The sequence below is a fragment of the Podarcis raffonei genome, chromosome 2 (assembly GCF_027172205.1).
Source record: "Podarcis raffonei isolate rPodRaf1 chromosome 2, rPodRaf1.pri, whole genome shotgun sequence".
Lineage (NCBI taxonomy): Eukaryota > Metazoa > Chordata > Lepidosauria > Squamata > Lacertidae > Podarcis > Podarcis raffonei.
The window spans coordinates 2,191,087-2,204,643 of record NC_070603.1 but is presented as its reverse complement, the minus strand read 5'-3'; the positions used below and the strand labels follow the sequence as shown (position 1 = coordinate 2,204,643).

Sequence of the window (13,557 nt, the reverse complement as noted above, 5' to 3'; positions counted from 1 at the left end):
GCAGCACCTGCTCTCCTATCCACCTAAATCTCCCTTTGTGTAGAGATTTCCAAAAGGGATACATGACAAATCTGAAGAAACATGAATCGTGTAGGCTGTTTATGTTGGCCAGATTTAACATGTTTCCCTCGGCGGTAGTGAGAGGAAGATACTTAGCTATCCCAGAATCAGAGCGTCTCTGTAAATGCAGAAAACAGGAACCCGATACTCTAGAGCATATATTCTTTTCCTGTGATTTTGGCAGCTATGCCAGAAGACAATTATTTGAGGCCCTAAAATTTAATAGACAGTTATTTACACAACCAACTGTTCAGGACCTGCTGGCAGACAGCGATGATCAAATTACATTAATAGCAGCTGAATTTTTAAGTGCTGTCCATGAAGAAAGAATGGGCCATGATAAAGAGACTTAGTGGTTTTAATGGTAGGTGATGTTGCTGTGTTGTATTACGGTATATTATTTATGTACATTGATTTATTTTTTGGAGTTAAGAATAGGACTGGGATAAATTGTGTTCGCTGAGCCCGTATTTTATACAGTCTGTATATGATGTTTGTTTGTTAATGTGAGGTGTGATATGCCTAATAAAGGATTTTGAATTGAATTGAATTGAAATTGGTCTCTTTTTCTCTCTCTAGCGAATGCAACAATTACCTCTCTAGAGGCTCCAACCATCCTTCTAGGTGTAAACAGCCGATGTACACTCTCTATTTCTTCCTGTTCAATCACAATTCCTTACTCTCTAAGCCAGCTCAGTGGTACCTTTTCCAAGTCCTTGTTCAGGATATCTTCTAATATACCGGCAAAATTTAAGTTTCTTCTGCGTTGTCTGTCATTCATCTGGGCAATTCTCTTAGTCAGGGCTTCTATTTTATTTGCATTTGCTTCGGCCAATTATCTGCTGTTTTGGGGACTTTTTCAACAGCTGCCATCATTCATCTCATCTCTGCTTTTAACTCATGCATATCAGCCCGTATGTTAGCTTCTGAACGTTGAATCATCTCCCCCAACTCCTTCACTGACTTCGCCATTTTGTTACGCCCTTTGAAGATAAGTAGCAATTTTCAAACGCCAAAGAATTATTTCTCCCCTCCGTCAGATCTCGGAGCCAACTCCTAGGCCAATTAACCGCTATGAAGAAAGCTCTATTATCAGTTTGCTTTTCATTAATCTTATTTTTCTTTAGCTTTTAATTAGAAAGCTCCAAGAGTGAAGCGGGTGTGCGTCTATCCTGTCCGACGCATGTGTGGTCTCTCCTATTCCAACTTTCTAACTCCTTTTTTATTTCATTCCAAGCCTTTATATAATTATCCTTCTAGAGATTGATGTTTTTCATGGTGATCCAAATTCCCAGATATCTGGCTTTGTTAGTCACTTTTAATCCTGTCTCTTTTTCCAACTCTGCTTTTTCTTGTGCATCCAAATTTTTCTCCATACAGTAAGTTTTTTTTTCTTTGTTAATTTTAAACCCAGATAGTTGGCCGAATTCATTCATTTTCTCCCATTTTATTAAAATACTTTCTAATGGGTTTTCTGTTGTGATTATCAAGTCATCTGCAAAAGTCTTAACCTTTCCCCCAGTTTTATCCCTTCTATTTTTGGATCATTCCTATCACCTTTAGATGTGTTTCTAACACTGTTATGAAGAGAAGGGGCGACAGTGGGCATCCCTGCCTTGTTCCTTTAGAGATGTCGAAGGAATCTGACAATTTATTATTTATAATCAGTTGCCCTTTGGGATTTATATATCGCTTGAATTCCACTACATATTTTCTCTCCTAATCTCATTGTTTAAATGGTTTTTAGCATGTACTTCCAAGATACATTGTCAAAAGCTTTTTCCGCATCAACCAGCATCAGGGCTGCCTTTTAGTCCAGCCTCATTTCTAAATATTCAATTATATCTATTACCATTCTCATATTGTCTTTAATTTGTCTCCCCGCTAAAAAAAACCAGATTGGTCCTCATTAATTATTCTTCCCCAAAATTTGTTTAATCTATTAGCCAAAAATTTTGCAAATATTTTGTAATCCATATTTAATAGAGAGATTGGTCTATAATTCCTAGTTTCAGACAGATTTGAACCTTGTTTCGGTATTAATGTTAATAACGCCTCCTGCCAAGATTTTGGAACCTTCCCTTCTAATATTTTGTTCATCATGCCTTCCAGTACTGGTAGTAATATCTCTTTGATTTTCCTATAGTACATTACAGAGATTCTGTCTGGCCCTGGAGATTTTCCAACTTTAGATTTTGCAATCGCGTCCTTTATTTCATTAATGTTTATGGGGCCATTTAAATATTTTTGTTCTTCTTCTGTTATCAATGGTAATCTATTCTTGGTCAGGAATTCTTCTATTTTATTTTCATCCTCTTCTGCTTTATATAAATTTTTATAGTAATTTATGAAACACTCATTTTTTTCTGGATTGTTTAACATTTCTAATTTATTTTCAAGTGGCATCTGCTTTGTCATTATCACTAAATAAATTTATGACATTTATCTTTTCCCCGTAGAAATACATAAATCCCCTACCCACCCCATCTGCTGCCGCCACCACTGCCGGTAAGGGCAAGAAAATTAACGTGGACCAAGTAAGGTTTATAGGCAGCAAAATACAAATGATCAAACAAAGCCAGCATCTTAGTAAACTCCCACCTGCTTCCAAAACCATTTGCTACAAACATAGGAAGGAGCCCACCTCACAAGGCTGTTAGGAAGATTTCACAGGCAGGGGAGCTTTCTGGAAGGAAGCGTCTGAACCACCCTGAAGTGCTTTGTAAAATGCAACCAAATTATTATTACGTTCAGTTTGGATAACCAGAGCAACCTTCACGCTGGAAGAATCGCTTTGCGTGTCTGAAACCCCCAGTCTGCAATTCCAACAGCCCTATTTTGCAATATACTTTTTTTTAAAAGTGCCTTACAGTTTAACAAATTAGCAAGATTATTAAATTCTGTCTTTTTAAGTAACTTAAAGCCTTTTTGCTAAAACCAGCAAAAAACAACAAACACCCGCATCAAAGTAGCCCATTCAAACATTTATTTCAACCACCTTCCTCTCTGCAGATTCCCAATTTCCATCCCATCCTATTGGACCCACGTCTCCTACCTGCAGGGCGTGCCTCCGGGTTAGCAGGAGGTGGAAAGATGCTGAGCTCTAGAGTTGCACTTTTAAACAGTTGCATCCCACAGATGCAGCTCTCTCTCTCCTGATTGCTTGCTCTCTCTCTCTTTTCATCCATCTGCAGGCTGGAGGCTTTGATTTAAACTGCTGCAGGATCAAGCGGCCACCAGGGGGCAGACTTCCCCAGTGGAAGACAAGATACATCCACTCAATTGAGCAAGAATAATTATTTTTAATCTGCTCTTTACAAACATTAAATGCATGCAGGCTTCAGCTCCATCGCTGGAGTTGCAGCTGCTTAAGTCTAGCTTGATAGGGTTTTATCAGAGCTCCCGCCGCAAGTTATTTCAGTGTCAGCCTTGCAAATGTGTAACACTAACATTGAATGGTCTTGGGGCACCTGCAGAGTGCTTTTTGTGGTCTGGGAAAGGGTGGACATGGCACACAAGAACAGTCTACCTTTGAATACCAAATAATGAGCTGCAACTGGAGAACACAGCTGTGCTCAGGTCCTGCTTGGGGTTTTCACTTTGGGGGCATCTGGCTGACCACTGTGAGAACAGGATGCTGGAGTAGAGGCAGGCCACTGGCCTGATCCAGTAGCCAGAGACTTAATGCTCTTAAAAACAGGGCACCTTCATGTCTCAAGTCTGTGTGGAACTCACGGTTTTGGTGACTGGTCCTTGTTCTCCTGATTCTTTGAAGCTAAGTGTTGCTTGTTAAGGGTGATATCAGCCTCCCCAGCTCTGTTAATGTCACTTTGGTAAAGCTGCTCAGATGTTTGTTGCAATTCTTCATTGGTGATTGCATCATCACTACTGGAGAATTCCCCTGTGGGAGAGACAGACATTTGAGTGTAAGGACAACCTTCTGGATCAGCCCAATGACCCATCTAGTCCAGAACCCTCTTCTCACTGTGGTCCACCAGGTGCCTGTGGGAAGCTTGCATGCAGGACCTGAGCAAGACAGCACTTTCCCCTCCTGTGGATCCCAGCAACTGGTGTTCAGAAGCATGCTGCCACCTCAGTTCCTCCACAGTAGCAACCAACAACTCTCACCAGCGAACCAACTCACCACCTGCTCCTGGTTTGCTATTCTACATGTCACAAACAACTCATCTAAAAAGCAATTCAAGTACTCACCATCAAATACTGTGCCTGTTTCTTTGCCATCTGCATTAGCTGATAAAAGAAAGGAGAAATGATTGTACACAAACCATATCAAGGCCCCTTGACCAGTGCAAAATGAAACTGTTTTTGAGAAGTGTCTTGACTCTTAAGAGCATCTTGGTCAAAAAAAAAATTTTTTCCCTTCCAGTAGCACCTTAAAGACCAAGTTAGTTCTTGGTATGAGCTTTCGTGTGCATGCACACTTCTTCAGATTTCGTGCATGCACACGAAAGCTCATACCAAGAACTAACTTAGTTGGTCTTTAAGGTGCTACTGGAAGGGAAAAAAATTTTTGTTTTGACTATGGCAGACCAACACGGCTACCTATCTGTAACTGGAGCATCTTGGTGATAGTGATATATTTTTAAAAGAAAATATTGTGTTTTAATTGTTGCAACACACCCTTAGGGTGAAGGGTGGATAATCAATTGCAAGGATGGTAGTGATGATGATAGGCTAGCATCAAGAACCAGAACCCATTAGTCAAGTGTTTTTGTTGTTGTTTTATACCCCACCTTTGCCCCTGACCAGACAGGTATAAACCTTTTCCATTTATTTATATGGATGTTTCTGTCATACCAAACTGGACCAGACCTAAGGCCTACCTAGTTCACCATCTGTTTCCCACAGAGGAGGTCAACCAGATGGCTTTAGGAAAACAACTTAAGCAGGGAATGACCACAGGAGAACTTTAGTATCATTAGCGTCCAGAGTTTTCACTCACCTTGCTGGCAATGGCTATGGTAGTCTTCACAACAGTTCTGGTGTCGTTCACATTTGCTGTTGCAGTGGCAAACATCTTTTGGATTGTATTTTTCATTACATCGCCCTTTGCAGGAATCAGGGGGGCCATATAAAGCTGAAATTAAGGTTGGAATCTGTGGTTTAGCAGATTGCAGTCAAAGTGAAAGTGGGCATATGCAGAAAGGGGTGTAGTACCACTGTATAGGTTAGGAGGGCTAGTAGAGTACAACCTTAAACTGTTTCAGAAACATTTGTTTGTGTTATCAGAATGCTGCAAGAAGTGATGAGTCCCTTAGAATATACAGGGGATGCTACTGGCTAGCTTAATCCATGCAAAAAGGAAGCTGCCAGATTGTCTACTCTGATGGCTCTCCAGTATCTCAGGTGTGGGTACATTTCAAATCACCTGCAGGCTCACATTTTTAACCTGGAGATGCCAGAGATTGAACCCAGAGCATTCAGAATACAAACATATGCTGCAGCCTTGAGCTATCATCCCTTCTCAGCTCCTTAATTATGCTGGGACTGGCTAAAGTTGTGAGTATGAGGGAAGGGCACTCTGTACTTAGAGACACTCTTACCAGTAACATAACAGCATTGCATTACTGTTTCCTTCAAGAAGCTGGGAGAAGCGAGGTCACCAAATAGGTACATTTTTGAGTGAGTGCCATGAACTCCACTCATTATGGTCCCTCCCACCTTCCTTGGGGGGGGTGGAGGTCTTTGGTTTGTTCTTGTTGTTTTTATTATGTATTTTGTGTTTTTATCTTGCATTTTTATGCTGTGAACTACCCTGAGAGCTACGGATGAAAGACGGTATACAAATGTAATAAATGATACTTAATTAAGATGCCTCTGAATCCGATGCTGTGCTGCTGGGAAAGGACAAGCGCCTCTTGAGATGTAAATACTGCGAACTCTTTCTCCATAAAACTCAGGCGTAACTATGTATGAATAAACCATATTTCATAAATACACTAGCCAAGGAAACACAAAACCTAGTTATGTGCCAAGACCCCTGGAATCTCTTGCTACTCCTCGGCAGAGATTGGTGAGTAGCAATACTTTAGCAGCATCTATGAATTGTGTCAACCTCACTTTACCTGTTTCCCTCCTGCAAGCTGACTCACCTCTATTTTATCCTATGCCAGGCACCACTTATTCCCAGGGTCACCTCCTTTTCTTCACCAGCTCTGCTCTTGTGCCTTAACAGCATGCAGATCCCCCCACCCCTGGAGACAAAAGCAGAGCACCCGGGAGAGCTAGATAAGAAAAGAAGCTGGCAACCCTGCCCCCCCTTGTTCCTATTCCCTGTCCATCTAAAGTAGATTATAAATATTATAGGCAAAGAACCCCAGTACCACCAGTAATAGCACAGAGGTAGGGAACATGGATAGCTGTTTTGGACCACAACTTGCATCAGCCCTGGCCAGCAGGACCAATGGTCAGGGGAGATGGGAGAGAGAATCCAAAATTTCTGGAGGGCACCACACTGACTATCCACCTTGAGGCTTTTTAAAAACTGCTTTGATATTTTTTATTTATTTACAATCAGAAGCATATTTTTTAAATGAAATCTGCATCCTTTTAGTGCAAAAAAATATGGAATCTTAGGACATGAATTGAAGGCAAGTGATGCAGAAACTCTGATGGAGCTAATATATAATGGTGTGTGTGTTCATTATGCTTCGTCTTTTAATGTGCAGTTGCCTAATTTGCATGAACTGGAACATGAGTATCCTTCAAAATATGCACTTGTCCAGATTTTGTGATGCACTTCTCCAAACCCAAAGAATGTATTTAAAAATGTGCATGTTAGGGGAGTGTCCATAAACACATATATAAATAACAAATAAATGCACTTATGTGGGGAAATTGCTTGCAAAAATGTGTATATTAGGGGAAATTAAATTTAAAATGTGTATATTATTGCACAATAAAATGTTGGTTTTTGTGATTACAAAAGTGATCCAAAGGGGCAAAGTGAAATTATGAAAAAATGAGAAGCAGAGAGAATCCAAATTGACAGATCCACACATCCTTTGAATGTAACCCTGATTTCCATCACTGTGTAGAATATAAATCAAATGATTTCACATGCAGCTCCACAAACTAAATATGTGTGAGTGTTCTCTTGTTCTCAGGAGGACAAGAGTTCCGCAATGCATGTTATTTGCAGAAGGCAAATGGCTGTAATCATGCTTGTTTATATAATGAAGCTTGTAACCTTGAGCAGAGTAGACACTAGTGAGACTTTTTGCCATCTCCTGATCATGGTAAGAGATTCAATCTAGAGGGGGTCAGCAAAATTCCCCGAAACCTGCTGTTAATGACTGGGGAAATAAAAAGCACATTTTGATTGCCAGTGGAAACCTCAGTGATTTTCAAAGTGCTAATCTGCCTCAGAACATCAGTGGAAATTGGAAGCGGACATTTCGGCATACGATATTGTGTCACGGTTTTTGAAGTTCAAAGTAGTTTGAGAAAGCATCTGTTTCCATGGAACACACTACTTTTTAAAACTCACTCTTGCTTCTAATAAAATTGGTTTTGTAAATTTTTGAAATAATTCATAAACCTGCAAAACATGTTTACCAGAGATGAAAGTATGATGCAGTGACCTCTCTTTTAACTGCCTTCAGTTTTGGGTGTGGGGAGCGAGATTATCCCCACGTGAAGATCACCACTTGTACTCAGTGAATGAATGAATGAATGAATGAGACTTTATTTGCATCAGCCATTGCAGCCATTGCAACAAAAGAACATTGCAGTATATACAGAACAAAATAAAAAGTTGATTATATAAAACACAGTTTAGAGTCCTGACTCAGCAGTCAAATAGTGAACCTTATTCTGATTGCTTGTACTCAGTACATTTGAGGGTCTCTGACCTTTTTCCCTAGCAGAGACTCAAGGCAGATAAAAATACGAACAGCTAAAAACACTCATTCAAAAACAATTAAACATAGATAGAATTAAAACAATATCTACACACACACACACACACCAATCGAAACCATAAAAATAATTACAATAAAAACCGTACGGCACTAGCCGTTTTGTTAAAAGCAGTCAGTTTCCGGTGAAAGGACGGGAGCCGGTCTAGCTTCTCTAGGGAGGGACCTCCAAAGTCTGGGAGCAGCCACCACTGAGAAGGCTCTGTACTACTTCCCTTTCAAACATGCCGGTGTGCCTATGAGGCTGGCAGGACTGAGAGGAGATCTTCCTCTCCTGAGGATCTCAGAACCCAGACAGGTTCGTATGAGTGAATAGGGTCTTTCAGATAAGCCATACATTATCTCCCCTTTTCAATTTTCAACACAAAAGTTAAAAACTCAAAAACAAATTTTATTTAGAGATGAATAAATGTGATTCATGGTGTTACATTTCATATTTCAGTCCCTGGGTTGCTTGCTCTCTTTATTATTCATCATCACCTTGGTAGTAGCTTTTTGTTACTTCATTCAGGTTAATTAATCATCAGTTCATCATAATGTGTGACATATTGAGATGCTTGCTAAATGTGGCAACTCTTACCATCCATTAAGTAACTGTTCCAAGCAACTGTGCAATAGAGCAAGCATCAAGAAAGAGCGGTTAAACCAGAACATATTTATTAACTGCATAAAATATGCATTTTAAAATGACGTCAACCCTGCCCGTAGATCTGCCTCTACAAAGTTCATTAAACTGATGGGATTTTTTTGCACAGGATTGCAGGCATTTCAAGAAATATGATGATGATTCAGTTCTTCGTTCTACACTATGTGCAACCCGACATTACAGCAGGAAGACCTTTTTATTCCTCATCTGTGTCCAGGGTGGCTGTCTACCAGCTCCATCTAATATGCTGGCTGAGACCCTACCTGCCTGCACGCCATCCCACCAGAGTTGTACATGCTCTGGTTATTTCCCACTTGGACTATTACAATGTACTCTGCTTGGGGCTACCTTTGAAGGTGGCTCAGAAACTTAAACTAATCCAGAATAAAGCAGCTAGACTGGTGACTGGGAGTGGCCGCCGGGACCATATAACACTGGTCCTAAATTATCTTCACCGGCTCCCAGTACATTTCCAAACACAAGTCAGAGTGTTGGTGCTGACTTTTAAAACACTAATTGGCCTTGGCCCTGGATACCTGAAGGAGTGTCTCCACCCCCATCGTTCAGCTTGGACACTGAGGTCCTCCTCCGAGGGTCTTCTGGCGGTTCCCTCACTGTGAGAAGTGACGTTACAGGCAACCAGGTAGAGGGCCTTCTCAGTAGCGGTGCCTTCCTTGTAGAACACCCTCCCCAGTGGCGTCGCAAGGGAGTGGCGGGGTGCGCCCCAGGTGCCATGTCTAGGAGGGTGACAAGAACGCACCCCACAGGGTGCTCGCCCCGCCACCCCAGTTGCTTCACCGTGAGCAGCCATTGCACCGCTACAGCCACATGTGCAGGATCCTCCGTTTGCAGCTGCAGCCACAAGCAGAGGATCCCATCACTGTCTGTACGGCTCTCGGGCGGCAAACCGCTACATACAACGCATGCGTGGTGTTGCACGTATGCGCTGTGCGTAGCAATGCCACACATGCACTGTACACAGTGGTTTGCCACCGGCGCGACTGGAGTGTTGCACGGACGGTGGTGGGATCCCTCCACCCCCAGCAGGAGCCGCTTATGGCCAGGCGGGGGCCCCTCCCAGTCTCCCTCCCTCCCCGGCTCACCATAAGCTGCTCCTGCTTTGCCACTTTACAGCGAGCCAGGGAGGGGCGGACGGGACCCACAGCTCCCCCTCCTTCCCTCCCTGGCTCGCCGTAAAGCGGCAAAGCAGGAGCCACTTATGGTGAGCCAGGGCCCCCCTCCCAACCTCCCTCCCTCCCCAGCTTGCTGTAAGTGGCTCCCACTTTGCCGCTGTACAGCAAGCTGGAGAGGGAGGGAGGGGGACAGACGGGAGCCGTGGATCCCAAGAGGATGAGCTGCGCAGATTTGCCAGCGCCTCCGCAAAGCAGCATAGCGCCCCCTTCCCCCAATGGCTCGGGGTACTTGGGAGTCGCAGAGGCGTAGGAAGGGGGTGGACCTCCCCAGGTGTCATCGCTCAGGGGGTGACATTTGGCGCCTGCCCATGACTCCCGAGCCTACCCCGAGCTGTCAATGTGTGGAGGGGGGGTGACAAAAAAAAATTCTTCACTGGGTACCACCTGAGCTTGCTACGCCTCTGACCCTCCCTTCACATGTCAAGGAGATAATGAACTACACAACTTTTAGAAAACATCTGAAGGGAGCCCTGTATTGGGAAGTTTTTAATGTCTGACATTTTATTATGTTTTTATATGTCTTGGAAGCTGCCCAGAGTGGCTGGGGTAACCCACCCAGATGGATGGGGTATAAATAATAAAACTGCTGTTGTTGCTGCTGTACCCTCCCCCTCCCTCACCACTGCAAAGATGAGGATTTTTCTGACACTAGGTCAACACCTCCAACCTAGGAATAAGAGAACTGAGGGGGGACATGAATGATAGCCCTCTTCAGATACCGTATGGGTTGCCATTTAGATGTGGACAAAGCCTTGCTCTCTGCTGCCCTAAAGGGCAGAGCATTTAGTGTAAGGTTACCAGACATGCCCGTTTCCTGGGGACATTCCCCGAATTCACAAATCAGTTCCCATACAAAATCCGTTGAAGTTGAAAAGTGTCCTGGATTTATTGAAAAAAATCTGGTAACCTTAATTTAGTGGGTTTGAGTTACAGGATGGTAGATATTGGCTGAACATCAGGAGAGGAGAACATCTTGCCTGTCATGTAGAATGAGTCATACCATTGGTCCATCTAGCTCAGTATTGTCACACGCAACATATGGAGACAGTGGCTCTGAGGATGGAAGAGCTATTTATCCAGAAAAGTAACAGTACAGACTCAGCAACAGACACCATGATCAAGAGTCAGAAGGTCAGGAGTTCAGGAGCAGGACAGGAAGTTCAGAAGTGACAAAGATGTCCCAACAAGTTTCCCAGCCCCTCCCACTGAGCTTCTAAAGATTAAGTATAGGGCACTCACTCTCCTTGTGAGAACATCAGGACTGCAACCATGTGCCCTTTCAGGGCAGGTGGATCTGTTCCCATCTGTGAAGGCAATGATTCAAAGTGACAGGACCGCATCCTCCTGCTCAGGCTCCTGCTGAGCCATTGCCACCTCCTGTCAGGGAAGGACTTTGGTAATATGGTGCCCTGAATAAAAATAAAATTTGGCACTTCCTCCTAAATATTTATTCCATTCTGCTCCCCTCAGCACAGCACCCTGTGCAGGGAAACTGCCCCCACCACCATGAATCCAGCGTTGTTCCTGCTCAACCTTCCCTCTCCCTTAGCTGATCCACAGGAAGGTCAAAGGGGAGAGCCTTGAGGCAAAACAGAAAATGCCACCTCCTCCACCTTTGCCACCACCACCTGAGGTGGCCCAGGAAAGTCCTGGTGTGCTGAAGGTTGTGGTGGTGGGGAGAAAATGGAGGCTGGAAAGGAGCAGGCTGGGGGGGTGCAGAGGAGGAGCATGACAAGCACAGGAGACAAGGAGCGGCATGCTCGGGGGAGGGGGGCGGCAGATCTGCCACCCCTCCCAGCTGTTCTCACCACGCCTCACAGACTGGCTGGCACAGGGATGGCTGAACAGGGATTTGAACCCAAATCTCTTGGGTCAAAGCATAGGTGTCAACTCCCTGGGGCCCTGAGTGCCTGAGCACCCACAAAATTCCCCATGAAGGAGTCGGGCACCCACAAATTTCAGGGCCAGGGCCATGCATGCTGCATGGCACCCACAGTTGCAGGGCCAAGCTGGCATTAAAGGGAAGGTGCCATAACTTAATGAACAGCTCATGCCCCCAGGCAGGAAGAAGATGGTGCAAACATCTCAGGCAACAGCCCAGAACCATCTTCATGATAAAGCCTGTATGTGATTTATGTTCTATGGCTGATCTTGTTGGTAAAATTCTGCTGGACCTGTACCACTTCTTAATTCAGGTAGGAAAAATCTCATGTTTGAATGCTACAGCACATGAAAAGAACCTCAACAAAAGTAGAAAGTAGAAAACTAGTAAAACTGTGTTTCTATTATTTTCAAAAGAGCATTCACAAGCAATCCCTCCCAACAGCATTCTGAAGTGTTACAGACTCAGGAGGACATCTTCTCAAGAAATCAATCAGCTGTAATTAGCTGTAGATATTGGATGTTCCTCCCAGCCCATAAGTCCTGTGCAGGTATAGTCTTTGGCAAAACCACCTGTCTGCCTCTCCTGGTTCTGGATTTAAGGACACAACACACGAGTAGTCAGCCTTGATACTGAGAGAGTACTATAGTGCACCACCAGAAGCATAAATAGTGTTCTAGAGGAAGGTTAGTGTGCCCTTGCAATCAGTGAAGCATTTAGTATATGCAAAACTGACATGCACAATTCTGTTTTAGTACTGTTTGCTTTGAGCAGCATTTCAAAGGGGGTGGGGCAGAGAATTTACCTTGGTGGAAAAATTAAGGTCATCTCAGGCTGTGCTGTTCTTGGTAAATTTCTCTCTTCAGCCAAAGGCCCAGATATCATCAGGCTTGGGTTTTATAGTCTTGTGGCTACATAAACCCCCCTCCAGTTTTGCAGGACGTTTGCTTAAGATGACTTGGCACAAAAAGATAGAACTATGCTGTGAATCTGAGCATTTTAAGAATAAGAAACAGCCTGATGTGGGCACAGCATAGACACAACATGGGAGTGTCAGACTGGCTTTGCCACAGCAGCCACAGCTCACCAGACTCCCACTGCTTTGCCCCTCCTCGCTCCATATGTGGCAGCGCCATGTTCTTAGAAGACCAAAGGGGAATACAAGTCTGATCCTTGGTCTGTTTCTCTCATTATTGTCCACTCTGCTCTGACTGGCAGCAGCTCTCCTGACATCCAGGGTTTCCCAACTCCACCAAGAGATGCCAGAGATTAAGGCTGGAACATTTTGCATGCCAAGCACGTGCTCTCCTGCTGAGCCACAGCCCTTCCCTGAAGGCAAGGACCTTCCCTATAGTGCCATGGTGCTTTTCTATTACAAGATGATGCAATTTAAAAATGACAGATTTTGGAAAAGCCCAAAGAACTTGGGAAGTGTCTCTACTTCATTCAGTCCATTCCCCCCTAATTATGGCAGCAACTCTGTGACAATAATAACCCAACTGAACATGCACCAGCCTTTTCTAGCTATGTGGAATGACAAGCAGTGGTGCAGGCTGAATACCTCTTTGGGGCTGGACTGCAGGGACTAGAAGCAATGAAATGTTTTTGTGTTCCCCTCAGTGAGAGAAACTTGGAAATGAACTACTGGAATCATGATCAAGGATAGTATTTTCACAGTACTCTTTCTCTAATATCAACAGGGCCTGCACACAATAACAGCCATATTTACCAAATCATAGAAATGCATAACCTTTTTTAATATTCTTTCTTGTATTTACCTCATAGTGTTTAAGACAGCTTCTTGTTTAGTGGCAGACTTGACCACTGGCAAATCAT

The 13,557-nt window shown here is 43.7% G+C and overlaps 1 protein-coding gene across 2 annotated transcripts in view; it reads right to left on the bottom strand.

Moving 5' to 3' along the window:
- Positions 1-13,557, bottom strand: part of ENDOU (endonuclease, poly(U) specific) — a 37,641-nt gene that overhangs the window by 19,196 nt on the left and 4,888 nt on the right. For both annotated transcript variants that reach the window (XM_053369782.1, XM_053369776.1), the window contains 3 exons: positions 5,024-5,158; positions 4,273-4,311; positions 3,796-3,961 (listed from right to left, as the gene is read on the bottom strand). In XM_053369782.1, coding sequence (XP_053225757.1) covers positions 3,796-3,961; positions 4,273-4,311; positions 5,024-5,158 — 340 coding nt within the window. The remainder of the gene's footprint in view (positions 1-3,795; positions 3,962-4,272; positions 4,312-5,023; positions 5,159-13,557) is intronic.